This window comes from Dicentrarchus labrax, unplaced genomic scaffold (genome assembly GCF_905237075.1).
Source record: "Dicentrarchus labrax unplaced genomic scaffold, dlabrax2021, whole genome shotgun sequence".
Lineage (NCBI taxonomy): Eukaryota > Metazoa > Chordata > Actinopteri > Moronidae > Dicentrarchus > Dicentrarchus labrax.
This window is the reverse complement of record NW_026136714.1, coordinates 9,568,129-9,583,002: the sequence shown is the minus strand read 5'-3', so window position 1 is coordinate 9,583,002 and position 14,874 is coordinate 9,568,129. Positions and strand designations below refer to the sequence as shown.

Below are 14,874 nucleotides of genomic sequence, written 5' to 3'. Positions count from 1 at the left end.
ACTGTAAAACATATCAACAAGTTTAGCCTCCTGAATTTTCAGGAGTAGCTTGAACAAACTCACAATTCGTATGTGACCTCTCAGTTTCTACAGAACCCACGTGAAAAACCTTTGACCTGTGTACCTTGTTTGCTATAAAGGAACTGCAGGCTGCTCAGCTGTACGTCAAAGCTGTCGTATGCTCTGGACATGATGTCTTCAATGTTGCTTGAGCATGCTGACAGCTGAGGAAGATGCTTCTTGCTTTGACTGGACATCTGAAAAGACAACAAAAATGTCTGTTACAACTAAAATATGTCAAACTTTGTTAATCTAAAGCCTTCAAAGCCTTTGGAATACAAGTCAAGAAGACTCATTCCCTGGTCGTTTTGATTCTCAGTGGATCTTCAGGGAAACCACAATAATCACTTATTTTACTATGTGGTCAAAAGTCTGATTTTCAGCCCAGTGTCAAGCTTTCTAACCTTGAAATGTCCAAGATCCAACAGCAGGATGTTCTGTGTGCCATTGTAAAATCCGGTCTGTGGAATGATGACGTAGGAGGCCATCAGGTTCACTTTCAGGTCGAGAACTTTCTGTGTTTCGATCACATACATTAGACCTAAAAAACAAAACGCCATTAACTTATCAATTGTAAGAAGAACAGAAAAAAGAGTAGATCATCTTTGTGATTAAATACAGTAGACTTTCATGAACAAGAATTATTTCTATTTCATTAATTATGATGACAAAGACAAATCTTGATAACGTTAAACATCAAGCATATCAAGGGCAGCTTTACTTTGTACCTTTTATACATTTCCTACTCTCATAAACAGTAATGAAAAAGAACCAAAACTCTGGCTCTAGATGGGGCCAGTCGCATTTTTCATGCGTTTCATGGCAACCATAGTTTCTCCTTTGTGCTTGGAAGGGGAGGGTGAAGCGAGGGACACGACGCTAGATGACACTAAATCCTACACGCTGGACTTTTAGGTAAAAGTCAGTGATAAAAACTATTTCAAAAATTGATCCCTATATTTCAGTATGACATATTATCAATATCAGAGAGACTTGCTGAATGTACCCAAATTACCCCTACAGTGAATCATACCATTGCAAGAAAAAAACGAGTTTGAAACAATCTCAGGAAACAATCAGTCCCAAGAAAATAAACAGGAACACCACAATCTGACTGTCTAAGTATCATGCCGGCTGTGTGTAAGCACACTGAATTAACCTAAAAACAAGGACTGAAGAATGTAAACATCTGCCCATCAGAGAGTTGAGAGCAGGCTTGAAATCAACCCCTGATGTACAGTAGATGATTGTACATGTCTGTTCAACTGACCAGTGGCTGTGCGGTCTCTAAACTGCTCCAGTTTCATGAGGGTTGCGTTGGTGAGTTCATCCAGCTGCAGGTCATCAGGAGGCATGAAGAACACTGACATGCTGTTGACTGTTATCTACATAGACACAAACAAAGAAAACATTTGATATGCAGCCCTTTCATTATTTTTTCATGCTCATATTTCACAGAAACTGGAGAGAGAGACTCCACTCACAGCATCATAGATAATTTCTAAGGGTTGTGATTCTACATGAAGCCGTTGGTTAGCACTCTCATCCAGCGGGTTGGTCTCAAACAGGATGCAAAGCAGCGGGCTCCCTGCACCGGTGGCGGCCTTCCTTGATGACAGGAGGGTTGGTGCAGGCCGGTTACTGGCCAGGCCTGTGACTTCAAACAAGCTAAGCTGGGCTGTGATTCTGATAAAAAGAGGGAAAACAAACTAAGTGTTAGTGCCAACCATGGTGGGATCCTAAGGAGGAGACATACTGCAAGTACTGGAAACAAAAGGGCTGATCATATGCTGTCTGGGGAATTATTGGGTCTCTATAAATAATAGGAGTATGCACTAGGCCTGGTCTATTTGAAAAGGGTCCTTAGATAACTTCTATTATGAATTGGTGCTATACGAATAAAACTGAATTGAACTGAATTGTCCAGTATCCACCCTGCTGGGTAAATAAAAGACCAGCTGCAAGATTGCTGCTTTGTAGTAGACTCTGCAGTCCGACATATAAAAACAAAATTTCCCTACAAGGATCTGGTGTTAGTATGTTTTTCAGTTGAGTAAAAGTAAAAACACAAACTGCTTCTACTGGTAGATAATTTGCTCCCATTTTGTATACATATATTTCATTCATTGGTTTTCTGTTACAAATTTAATCAAACACAAACAGAAGTGTTTGTTTTCTGTGTTTTCTTTGTATTTGCCCTGGAGACCAGGCTCTTTAAAACAGTACTAATACCATTAAAGCCATGGAGAAACGCCCAAAAAACAAAAGGTTATTACATACTTAATGGCTTGTGCTCCAGGTCTCTGTGTAAGTGTGGACTTCAGTTCTCCCACAGTCAGCCTGATGATCTCATTTTTGTCCTTGTCGTCTTTGATGGACACAGACAGCCTCTCCATGTGGAAATCGACCTTCATGTCCTCAAACTATAAAGAAATGACAATGTAGTACACAATCAAAGTATCAGATACAGTATTTAGCAGTTTGTCTTATGGAGTAGGATGGAGAGCTAAACGGAAGTGTATTAATAGTTGAAGTGGGTGTCGTCGAGGAAAGTGACTCACATTCTTTGGCAAATTGGGATTAGCAACAGTGTCACTGTATCCAATGGCAGTGTACAGTTTAGATTTCTCCGCAGGGGTTAACAGCTCATCAAAACCTGAGATAGAGAGACAGGGGAAAGAGGGAACAAATAGAACAGAAAGAATATGAGAATAGCTAACTAGCACCATGATCTGTACTAAAAAAAAATACTGGAGCATGTTGTTTCCACATGTGCAGATTATCTTTTGTGTACATGTCTCCTACCTCCAGTCTTGGCCTCTTTTGTTTTTGTTTCAGCCTCTCCTCCCCAATTCCACACCCAGCTGAGCCAACCCTGAGACTCCTCTTCCTCCATCTTAACCCCTGGACGGTAAATACAAAGGCCTGCCTTGCTTGCCTGGAGAAGTTAAAAAAGTCAGTGAAGAGGCCTTTACTTTGTTTTTTTATATAATTTATGAGAGAATAATTTAATACAAAAAATATTATAATAATATATAATAACTTTGCTGGCCACCAATATTTAATGGCAATCTATTGTAGGAAAAACATTATGTTGTAATTACAGTCAAAGTGTTGTACAGGAAAGTCACATTATAAGAATTTCTAAGGAGCTGTGAAGTAAAAGGACTTAAGTAAAGTGATACACAGCTTATGTATGTGTATGACACTTGAGCCAAAGCCTCAACCACAAGATATAACCGCTGATAACTGTCACCGCTTTAGTCTTGTATCACTTTGGTTATATGTGGTATGTTGGTGGAAACATGCAGTACATTACTGAAAAGGAATTGTACTGTGTACCATTTTTGTGTCTATATCTTCTTAAATCCATTAGCATGACTGGAGAAGTATCAACCCATTTTCTTTTCTTTTGGATATATTGAACGATTGAACAGTTGAGCACGGGATTTTTTAACGACAATACTGCAGTCATAACAATTTATACAGTACAAAGTAACTACACAAAGTGAAGGTGCCAACTGAACAGTAGGTAAGACAGAGCTTACCTCCACCTCAGCCTGCTGTCTGGCCAATGTGATGTTAAAAATATCCAAGGTCTTCTCAGGCTCCTGAGAACAGATACAAGTCAAACAGATTATAGCTTTTGGCAGCTTCTTACTACTCCATGCAGGGATGCATCAATTACTAAATATCCATTATTAATTACATCAGGAAAAGAAGATGCTTACAGAGCAGAGGCGAGACAGAGGAAAATAGCTTTTGATGTAATGTTGTATTTCTCTGAAATACATAATCAATCTCAAATGGACTTCAATCAATCGTTTTATAGGTTTGAACAGAGGGTAAGTAATTATGGTTAGAGCAAAGACTACATGCATCACTGAAAGGATATTGAGGAGGTAATGTCTTTTAAATTAACCACTTGCCTATTATATTACATGAGTTATGGTCACTGTATTCAAGTAGGTATTTGTCAGAGTACAATCCAGCAGAAACAGCGGGTCTGAAGTATAACTGGCACAAGCAGCAACGTCCCACCAGCAATAAATTATCCAATATGGCCTAGAATTTATAGCCAAACCCTTAAATCAAGGATGAGGGGGCATTTTTTCTAATAATGAAAAACTATAATTTAACCGGAACTTTGACAGACAAATTCAGAAACATATTTCAACCCTTCTCCTAATATTATATGAAGCTGTCTGTGGTTCAGATATCAGGAGATAAAAGTGGAAAACTGCACATTCAGTTCAGCCCTGTCTCACCTGTAGTTCCTTGAGCAGATCCTCGCTGGGTTTCTTGCTGGTGATTTTGGTCTTGTAGAGCTTTCTGTAGCACTTTACCATCTGCCGGTGGCGGCGAATGTGCTGCCATGACCACATGTGGAGACGGGGTTTCACATCCACCTCTAGGATTCCTGTAATCACATAGTTCCACCTGCAAGGAGAAAAAAATACAAGCATATCTTACCACGTGCAATATTAAGTACCATGCAACAATGAGAAAATATCACATGGCATATGGTCATATGGCATTCAAAAAGTCAAAGTGTTTTCTGACCATATGCGTGAGTTCTTGTGAACCTGGACCACAGGTCTGTACTTCCTGTACGGCAGGTTCCGTGACATCATATCCACTGAGCCCAGCAGCTCCAAGATGCTAATGTACTGGAAAAAGAGGAAGTCAGCAATTACTCACCGTCACTGAGCACTGACAAAAGTGCATTTATCATTGCTAAGCAACTTCTTTATCTATTCACCCTTTTAAATTCTGAAAATTACAATCACTAACCTTGTTTGTCTGAAGCATCTCTCTATTTCTCTCCCTCCCTCTCCCAAAATCTTTAACCAGGCTTTTACACAGATAACTTTATACACAACACACACTTACCTGGGGTCTGTTGAGTTCAATGGCCACCTCGCAGAGGTTGACCATTAGGTCCACTTTAGGAGCAGAGAAGTCCACATCTGACCTGGGATTCATCCGCAGTTTAGCGTCCGCTGAGATAGGACGAAATACTGTGGACCACAGAAACAGATTATTTAAAGCAATTATCAACCTTGGCATGACATCTTTTATAAACTTTGGATCTTTATTTTTGTAAAGGAAAAAACTTAACTTGTGGGATTTGAAAATTGTGAATATGTTTTTGTTTAGCGAGGTCAGCCTTTCAAAATATGTGAGCTCGTGTCTACAATTGGAACTCAAAACAAAATCTGTTCAAATGTGTTGGTGGTGATGATTCAAGCTGTGTGATTCGCACATTTTTTCAGGCACTAAAGTGTCCGTACAAAACATCAGTGCCAATTCGCAGTCTATATGCAAAATACTGATTCATGAATGTCAAGTAACATGTGGCTTTTTAGGTGGGTTTCATTAGTTTGTCTAGACATTTTTTTTAAGCGAGCACATAAAACAGTGTAAAAATGTGAAGAGAGGATGATAGTGAGACACTCACTGAAGTCATGACTGACAGTAAGAGAGTTGTGGATTTCCATGCTGCTCTGGAGACATTGCTATAAAAAAAACACAGGCAGTTCAGACAGACACTTTATTATTTTCTTAACGTTTAACATATTTAATGAAACCTGCAGTGATTTCAGAAGCATTTGCAAGAGCCTTTTTCCAATATTCACCAAGACAATTATGATATTTCTTTAAAAGATAAGAGAAAACGGCCTTCTTTCATATTGAGACTCTGTTACGTTGAAACTATTCTGCTTCCCAAAAGTGAAAACTGGTTGGCCTGTTGATTGTTATGTAACCACAATAATGAGATTGTGTCAAAGAAATTGAGTAAGACAGAGAAATGACATGGCTAAATCCATACTTGTGGATACAGGGTGCAAAACAGTAATAATAGGGTGACTCACCAAAGCCTTGTCTGCACTGTGATTGGAGAAGTGTATTGAGTTGACATTCCAGTAGGCAAACAAGTTGTCCAGTTGAACCAACTGAGAAGAAGGACAAAACAAAGAAATTAGAGTAGTGTAGAGCTGACAGAGGTGAGATCTAACAGAGCTGACAGAGATTTTTAAAGTTTGGATCACGCCCAAAGAAATAAAATTGGTTCTTAGAACAACTGCTGACAAACCCATTTCACAGAACTGAACCGACTGGTTCAAATTGCCAAAAAAGGGCACTTAATTTTCAGTTTACTTGAAGGGACAAAGTAAAGAAATGCAATGACATACAGAATAAAACATAAAATATACATGTGCAGGCTATAAGGTACAGTGAGTCATGAGTCTCATTCCCAGGTTGTCATTTACAGTTGTAGTTGTATTGTGGCAACCTAAAGTGTTGATATTTGACGACCTGGGAGCACAAACGCCACCTCCTGTGTTATGTGGCTTGCTTCAAGCCCTGTTATTTGTGTCCTACTCACCATAACCCAAAGCGTCGATATTTGATGCAGTGGGAATGAGACTCAATAATCTACTATCTTTCTCCAGAATGACTCAGCTTTAAGTGGTTGAATTTCTTACCTTGAAGAAGAGCCTGGAATTCTCATCCAAAATACTGGGATTCCAGTGCTCATCAGCTGTCTGTAAAGTCAAACATGTGAAGTGAAATATGGTAGCTTTGCTGAGATTACTCTACATGTTTACATATATACAATTATGTTTAAGTTTGATGTAATTAATGATTAAGAACACCTTATTTGCTGAATGTAATATACGATATAATCTGACTGGATGGACATTACAACACATCTCTCTCTCTCTCTCTCTCTCTCTCTCTCTATCTATCTATCTATCTATCTATCTCACATTACCTGAAGGCTGAGGTTTTTAAGAGATACTCCAAATGACAAAGGACAGTTTGGATTAGTGACCTGTGGAAACACAGAGAAATAAGAGCTAAGTTTATACTTTACAAACACTTATCGGAGTTCATTTGAATTTGAGTTATGCTGTACATACATACATCTCTAAGGTAACTCCTACATTCAATACTCACATCATCTTCATAGCGTACGTGGATGTTAGAGATCTTGACCTGCAGGTTTTTGATAACCTGAGTGACAAGCTTCTCCACAAAGGTGTCCTGCTTCTCCAGATTAGGGTTTTCTGTCGAACACAAGTGAATATGATGAATGTGAGACCTGATTTAGTCCTGCAGCTATAGGAATTTGGACGTGCTACCAATGCTCCCTGATAAAAACTTTTTTAAGGACCTTCCACATATCCCTACTATCATTCACTTACAGCATATGTTCTAATTTATACTATTCAACAGCTGGCCTTAGCTCTCATTACTCCTGTTGAAATTCATAGTTAACTTTATATATATCACCAGCAGTTATTCATTTGGACTGTTTTTCACTCTTGGAAATGGTCATTAAGTGAGAATGGGAGCAATACTAATAATACCACTAAATCAAATATATTAATTTCTGAATAAGTACACCATTGTTAATCAAGATTTGTCATGAAACATGCAGACCTTGCTAATTATAATATGTTAATAAGCAGTAAATAAATGGTATGGACTTTACCTTAGCCTTACAATGCAGAGAGTACTGCAGCTACATGCTACTTCGATGCTTAAATATCATTAAGTCCTATCTGACATACCAATTTAAATTTGTTCTATCAAATTGTTAATGCTTTGAAGAAAGATGTAGTCTTTATACTTGTACAGTAAATAGTATTTAAAGAGGTGTATGGGTACAATATCAAAGAACATAGATATCTTCTATTTTATATCGAATATCTATAGTTCAAAAATGACAAATGAGCTGTTCTGGAAAACACAGCACTGTTTAACACTACTGTCAGCTGGTGCTCTACTCATATAGTATTCAGCAGAAAAGTGTGATACACACACACAACAACAACTCAGGTCAGTGTATTCTGGCTCAGCAGTGCTAAACCACAGAAAATATACAATGTAAAAACGGCTGGCTACTCCAAAACCACACAGGAACTCACAAGCAGACAAACCATAACCACGTGTCTACAAATCTCTGTACTTGCTACTCTGCTGCATCTACACCACACAACTATGGTTTTTAGTCTCTCTCATACTCTTCTGGTTACCCAACCCAACACTGTTTGCTCCTGCACATTATCTATTACAGCTTGGCTTGGAATCTCTCTGAAACCTATTGAAAATGTACTGGGAAGCAAAATTCCTGACTTTATCCTGTTACACACACACACATATATTTGCTAGACTTACACATGTTCTCACACACACACACACACACACACACACACAGTCCCTTCAAAATCCAAGCCAAACCCTGACCTTGCTCAGCAGCCTTCAGCTTTGTCTCCTCTATCCGCTGTAGCTCCCTCTGACGAGCCTCCTGTAGTTGCTTCTCCTCCTTTTCGGCATCATACTTTATACCTGGAAAGAATTGGGTCAATATGAATGATTATTAGTCTAAACGTCTCTGAAAATAATTAAATATAAAGACGGTTAAGCTTGAGTTTCCTGTTTATCCTGACAGGCACTTTCAAGTCATGAATAAGTGAGTGCCCTCCTTTGTCTGACGACTGTGCTACACTGTGTTGTGCCTGCTAATGGCTATTCATCTGACTGAACTTGATATTACTGATTATTGGGATTTTTTTTTATCACTACAATACATAATTTAAATGCAGATGTTTTAATATGTTGTTAAATGTTTTAAATTGTTTAAAATAAGGAGCCTAATCATCTTAACATTGACAGGTAGCAGGATAATAACCTGCAAATATTGTATATGTCTACTGAACTACAACTGAATAAACAGTATTACACAATAATGTCTATGACGAAAACTTAAGTCTCATAATTTTGTATGTATTTAGCTGCACACAGATCTTACTTGCTGTGGGGACTATGAGCAGATAGACACCATCCAGCGTCGCCTCTACGGACTGGGTGTAGAGGTTCTTCCATGGAATCTTTAGCTCCAGCCGTCCTATTAACAGGAAGAGAGATGTGAAAAAACCTTCGTCTGTACCAAAGATAAGGTGGCAGATGGGGACAGTAGCTACAATCTCACCTATATGACCGGCTCTGACTTTAAAAGGAATGTCAAGTTGACTCTGCAACAAAAGAACAATAAATTATTGAAACACAAATTCATCGTGAATGCTAGAATGTAATCACAGACTTACGCATTTAATTGCAACTTACCAGGGCATTCTCCTTTATTTCAAGATTTGTTAAAATAGCGTCACCTGTGACGACAGAAACACTTGTTAATTGTTACTGCGCACACTCTGATTAGATAATTGGATCTTTGTGCTGTGAGGCTCACAGACACACAGTCCAATCCAAAGAGAAGATCTTTTGGCATTTGTCTATTGACTTAATTCAACACAATGGGACACATGTATTAAGATAAGATAGACTTTATTGATCACACACTGGGGAAATTCCCACGTTACAGCAGCTCTAGATAAAACACAGCAGATAAGAGAAAAGAAATACACATTAAATAACTAAAAATACAAGATATAATGATTGTTATTCAATTATTAAAGCCATTCACAACTGACTTGGTAAAACGGAGGAATTCACTCTGTGCCTAATCACAGAGTAGTTGTTACAAGTTAGTACATGTTTTGCTGTGGCACTTCATCTACATCTCTTCTCATTCTTCTCATAATCCTCAGACAGACCCATGACTGTCAGACTCTCTGCTAGAGCTTGTAAAAGGGACTCAGTATGAAACACAGTGGCGAGTCATAACCTGGTTTCTGTGAAAGGGTGTGACCCTGAACTGCTCGCTCCTCTCACACTCGCATGCATTGAGCACACAGCCTTTCAGTAGCAATGAGATTGGTCAACATAGGGTAATTGTAGCACCCCGAAATGAAAAGTTATGATTGGTTTATCCATAAACGAGCATTTGGCTGCACTATCTTGCTCACACTGGGCAGCTAGACTAGATTTTTAGGACGGATAGACTGACACTGACAGCTGAGGCAGTCGGTCACACACGAACGGTGGCTAACGTCTGTTAGCATGAGCTAGCTACCTCGTCGAGCGAGCCCAGTCCACTAAAATGACACACACAAGTTCAGTTACCTCCCCATATGCCGAGCTTTAGCTGTGAGCTGTCAAGGTTGACAACGTAGTCCCCTAAAAACCGGTTCAGGACATCTACAACCAAGCTTTCGAAGACCATCGTTGCGTTTCTTTCATCTAGCAGTTATCTGTCACCATGTTTACATTCTGGGGACTTGCTTGCCTGAACCATTGGAATCATTGGCCTGAACGTCAGATTAGGACGTAACGTTACTGCGGTGGGCGGTGCTTTGACGTCATTCCGTACCTGCACGACGTTTGGTTAATTCAGGGAAAATTCTCCCCCTCTGCTGCGACACCGAGAAAGAGGGCAACTGAGGGTAGGTAAGTACAAGGTGCACTCATGCGGGCTTTTTTATGGAAATATTTTCTACGAGATTCATAACTGGTTGCTTAGTCATCGGTTTTATTAATTCTACTGGCAAACTACCATGTCCACAAATTCAAAATCTTTATTATTAGGACTCATTAATGACACTGAACAGTACACTGATGCACTTAACTGCACGAAAGCTGTTATATTGAATGAAATGTGCTCTTTTGTCATGTTTTAATCAAAATACATTATTTTTAAATTATATATATATATATATATGTAGCATATAAAGCAATAGGCTTACTTAAAAAGGTGCTTTAAAGATGGGAGAAAAGACAAACAGGAAATAAAAGAGACACCGTGTTTAAAAACAGGGGCACAAAGGGTGCAAAACGCAAAACGTAAAGAAAAAGCCAAAAACAATAGAAATAGCAGAGTAGATGAGCAGAGCTGACATTAAAGTAGTCAAGACATGACATATTAAAAGCATAGATAACTATGTTTAGAGGAGGGCTCTGATTTTGGCAATGTACAGGAATAGTGATTTCACATATATTTACAATTCTTTCTTTACATTGATTTAACATGTTTAACATGCAAGCCACTTGAATTTGACTGTGTGTAACAGTATGTTGACCAAGACAATGAATAATTCAGTTATTTTATCATCCTAGAGCAGTGATACATTTCTAAACTACACAGTAAACCATATAGTCACAAGTTGTATTTGTGTGAACAATAAAAAGTATTGCAAAAAAGAAAGCATGACTTCATCACACACTTTGATTTTTAATATCAATAGGCTACAGAATTACAGAGGACAAAAAAACAACATTAGATTCACAAAGTCCACATTTGATGATCTTATATCTACATTCACTGGTTTTTTATTTTCTTGTGGGATTTTTGCCACCTGTGGGCAGCAGAAGGACCAGACATCATCATGTTATAAAGTTGTTATGGTTCATTGTTGTTCTAAAAAAATTTAGCAGCTTTCTTAACTATCAGGTTGGAGAACAAGATTTGAGTTTCAAAATAGTTGTTCATGGAGAGATAGTTAATAATTTAAACTTAGATAGTGATTGTAAATACTATAAATGTTATATACATTGGAATTATACCTAAAATAATATATATTGCCATTTCATCGTTTTATTGCTTTTAATAATAAGAACTGTATTTGTATAGCACTTTTCTAAACTAGGTTACAAAGTGCTAAACACATGAGAAAAATATAAGTAACCATACAAAACACAGTTAAAATATGTGAATAAAAGAACACAGCACAACAACAACTTCAAGATTTACAAATCAGACATCACAAAAGGCTTTCCTGTAAAGATATATTCAGATTTCTAGAGCCTGGGGGCCCTTATGGCAAACGCTTGAAGGGGCCTTAAAAGTTATTAAAACAATCTTAAAATCATCTTGAACATAACTGGTAACCAGTGAAGGAGGCAAGAATTGGAGTTATATGTGACCTGCGATTGCTGTTTGTTAAAATTCGAGCTGCGGCATTCTGCACAAGCTGAAGCAGAGCCACTGAAGATTTAATAAGGCATGTAAACAGTGCATGCCCAGTAGTCCAGGCACAAGAAGACAAAGCCATGTATAAGCCTTTCTAAGTCGGGAAAACTCAAAGATTATTTATTTTAGGTAATATTTCTTAGGTGGAAGTAGAAGGATTTAAGATTGTTTTCACCCAGGGACTAACATACTGCGGTATGTCAGGTAGTAAACTAGTCTTTCAATTTAATTTTTTTTTTCAGTTCATTGTTTTTTGTTTGCTATTACACTCACAAAACATTTCTGATCCAAAAAACATAGTAAAAGCTCACCGGATCATCTATCTATTCATTGTTGCGACCAAATAACTAAATATCTATAATCTGACATCCAGAACTTTTAACATCTGTATGGTTTTATCTGAAAAAACATGAAACAAATCACACCACAGTGGTTGGTGGTTGATACACTCAAGATGGAATACTAAAAATACAATTAAATGATTAGTATAATAATATAATATAATAACTACAGTTGTATATATTGTACATATATTGAAATACTGTTCCTTGTTGCTTCTTACCATGTGGGAAAACTTTATATAGCAGCTGCCAAATGCACATGTGCCATACACAATCATTTATTGCACCCCTCCCTTTCTTTTGTACATATTGTAATAACTGTACCATATTACTGGCTCTCTTTCCACAAAATGAGTTATTCCTCTACCTGTTTTTTAAGAGGGAGTAACTGAGACAGTGGTTTGGTGATCACCCCAATCACTGTCCCTCTTCTCAATGTTCCAGCTGCAGGTTTATCCACCACTTTTATCCTGAGCTGCAGTTCCAGCAGATCCTCTCTACTGAGCTCTGTAAAGAAGAAATCTTCATTAAACACAGGGCTGCGGCAGTTCCTGATGGTGGCGCTCTGCTGTTGCTGCAGCTTCCCCGGGGTCAGACACAGATTCACTGCACAGTTCAGGGTTCGTCGATCAGTATTGTTCCACAGGCCCTCTACAGACACCACACGGACTCTGACTGTGGAAAATGATGAGAATGTGTTGGTGGAGAATGTGGTGTGCTCAGCGAAGAGGCGCACTTTACCACGGCCCAGCAACGGGAGGACGTGCTCACGAGGAAACCGCTCCTGACACTGCAGAACATCCAGGGGGAAGAGGACAGGTGGGGCTAAGGTGAGTGAGCTTCCCTCTAAGCTTGGAGGGCTACTGGGAGAGGTTGTTGAACTGAATCCCCCCCTCGACCACCTCCCTCTGTCCTCCATGCTGTCAGTTAACGAAGGACAGGATGTTGCTCCCTTAAGACGGCCACTGCCTGATGGGATGTAAAGGGAGGATTTAGCGCTATAAGGGGAACTGATTGGAGAAGAGTCACTGGAAGATGGTGTTTCACTTTCTGTGCTTCCAGTCTCTGACAGACTCTTGGTCAAAAACAGAGGGAGATATCTAGATAAAGTTTTCTTGGGTGGGTTTGTCTCCTTTGCCAGCCTGCATGCTGCAGTAGGAATGCTTCTATCAAACATGTAAACCGGGCACTTTGAGTGGAACAAAGACTCTTTCCTTCGAGTGTTGGGGCTCTCATATATCCCAGTCAGGCCGTACCCCTCTGCAGAGAACGGCAAAGGTATCTTTGTAACCTTACAAGCCACTGATGCATCACCATTCTTCGTCTTCACATCTATTGTCTTTACACGTGTAGTGCTTGAAGAAGTGCTGCTGTTGGGTATCCGGTTCCGACCGTACAAGTTCGGTGTTGTTGTCTCAGCTTCCAGCAGCGGGCTTCTCTTGCAAAGCCGTGGAGGCAAACAGAACTCTGGGATCTTGTCTGGGGTGAGGATGTTGTTGTGCAACTTGTGAGAGAGACTGGCCTTAGAGGAGAGAAAGATGTCCTCCTCACTCTTCCCGATGTAACGACTCAGCTCTAGAGGAATGCTCTCCATGCTCTCCCTGATCTTCCCAAGGACCCACATAGTTATTTTCTGATGGTTTAATACGACGTGAGCGTAAACTGTTTGCACACAAATCCAAACTTTTTTTCCTTTGGCAACAAGAATAAAGAAATATAATTTAGGTGAATCAAACAAACAATTCATGAAACACACCTTTCATAACTAGAAACTGTTTGTTCCAAATTGTGAAATGACAGATATTTTCTTCTCACCTATTGAGGTCTTGATGTATCCACCGCCGAAGAAAGATCTGTGCAAGTGTGACGGATGTGCCAATGACAGATTTTAAAGGTGAGTGCGAGGCTCTGCGTCACTGGCCTGTCGCCCCCGCCTGCGTCAGAAAACAGGCTGTACACGCACATACACACAATAAGAGCACCCAGTCTCCCTGTTGGAGACTGGGTGGGTGGTAATCAGAATCAGGTGCATCGGTGTGCATTTAGTTGTGCTACATGGATGTGATATCAGCTTTTCAGTTAGGTGAGACAATTTACGTCAACACTGAACTGTGCCTTTCTATTGTACTGTAAATAAAAGTAAGTAGTTAAATGTAAAGTATTAAATGTGATGCTCTAAATTCCACTTTAACATACAGCATTCACATTTTAAATTAAATTTAAATATATAGAAATGATAACTTTGAAAACATTTTGATATCTAAGGTAAAGTATTAAAGAAATCTGGAGTTTTATATTCACAATACTATTAAATGATATACGACCCCACACTCTCAGACAAACCTTTTTTCTAAGGCTAACTAAACTTTGTAAAAATAAAGTGTTCAATAAAATTAAATTCAGATTAAAACCTATAACAAAACATTGAAGTGTGTGTTGTAGTGGTCCTGATGACATAATCTGCTTTTGAGAGAGCTGACCTCTTGTTCAAAGACAATTCAAAGACAGGAGCACCCCAGGCCTACAGACAGCACCCACCACCTCAAAGACCCACTGACCTTTAGACAGCTGGCAGTCCAGACACACAACTGACTC

At 39.0% G+C, this 14,874-nt stretch overlaps 2 protein-coding genes across 4 annotated transcripts in view; both read right to left on the bottom strand.

Annotated features, from left to right (window-relative positions):
* vps13a (vacuolar protein sorting 13 homolog A) overlaps positions 1 to 10,284 on the bottom strand; it is a 35,742-nt gene extending 25,458 nt beyond the window's left edge. For all 3 annotated transcript variants that reach the window (XM_051423412.1, XM_051423413.1, XM_051423414.1), the window contains exons 1-21: positions 10,096 to 10,284; positions 9,199 to 9,242; positions 9,065 to 9,107; positions 8,885 to 8,980; positions 8,320 to 8,421; positions 7,027 to 7,136; positions 6,842 to 6,901; positions 6,552 to 6,611; positions 5,937 to 6,017; positions 5,522 to 5,579; positions 4,954 to 5,081; positions 4,624 to 4,730; positions 4,329 to 4,500; positions 3,609 to 3,671; positions 2,866 to 2,998; positions 2,622 to 2,716; positions 2,341 to 2,483; positions 1,545 to 1,746; positions 1,331 to 1,445; positions 465 to 601; positions 125 to 257 (exon numbers count right to left, since the gene is read on the bottom strand). In XM_051423412.1, coding sequence (XP_051279372.1) covers positions 125 to 257; positions 465 to 601; positions 1,331 to 1,445; positions 1,545 to 1,746; positions 2,341 to 2,483; positions 2,622 to 2,716; positions 2,866 to 2,998; positions 3,609 to 3,671; positions 4,329 to 4,500; positions 4,624 to 4,730; positions 4,954 to 5,081; positions 5,522 to 5,579; positions 5,937 to 6,017; positions 6,552 to 6,611; positions 6,842 to 6,901; positions 7,027 to 7,136; positions 8,320 to 8,421; positions 8,885 to 8,980; positions 9,065 to 9,107; positions 9,199 to 9,242; positions 10,096 to 10,195 — 2,182 coding nt within the window. In that variant the 5' untranslated portion in view covers positions 10,196 to 10,284. The remainder of the gene's footprint in view (positions 1 to 124; positions 258 to 464; positions 602 to 1,330; positions 1,446 to 1,544; positions 1,747 to 2,340; positions 2,484 to 2,621; positions 2,717 to 2,865; positions 2,999 to 3,608; positions 3,672 to 4,328; positions 4,501 to 4,623; positions 4,731 to 4,953; positions 5,082 to 5,521; positions 5,580 to 5,936; positions 6,018 to 6,551; positions 6,612 to 6,841; positions 6,902 to 7,026; positions 7,137 to 8,319; positions 8,422 to 8,884; positions 8,981 to 9,064; positions 9,108 to 9,198; positions 9,243 to 10,095) is intronic.
* Positions 10,285 to 11,555: 1,271 nt separating this feature from the next.
* Positions 11,556 to 13,984, bottom strand: LOC127376483 (C2 calcium-dependent domain-containing protein 4C). Its single transcript, XM_051423415.1, has one exon. It carries the CDS (start codon positions 13,901 to 13,903, stop codon positions 12,635 to 12,637), a length of 1,269 nt encoding a protein of 422 aa, XP_051279375.1. The 5' UTR covers positions 13,904 to 13,984; the 3' UTR covers positions 11,556 to 12,634.
* Between the last annotated feature and the right edge of the window lie 890 nt (positions 13,985 to 14,874).

Coding starts and splice junctions, on each gene's coding strand:
- LOC127376483 (XM_051423415.1), bottom strand. CDS start 13,903: ATGTGGGTCCTTGGGAAGATCAGGGAGAGCATGGAGAGCATTCCTCTA.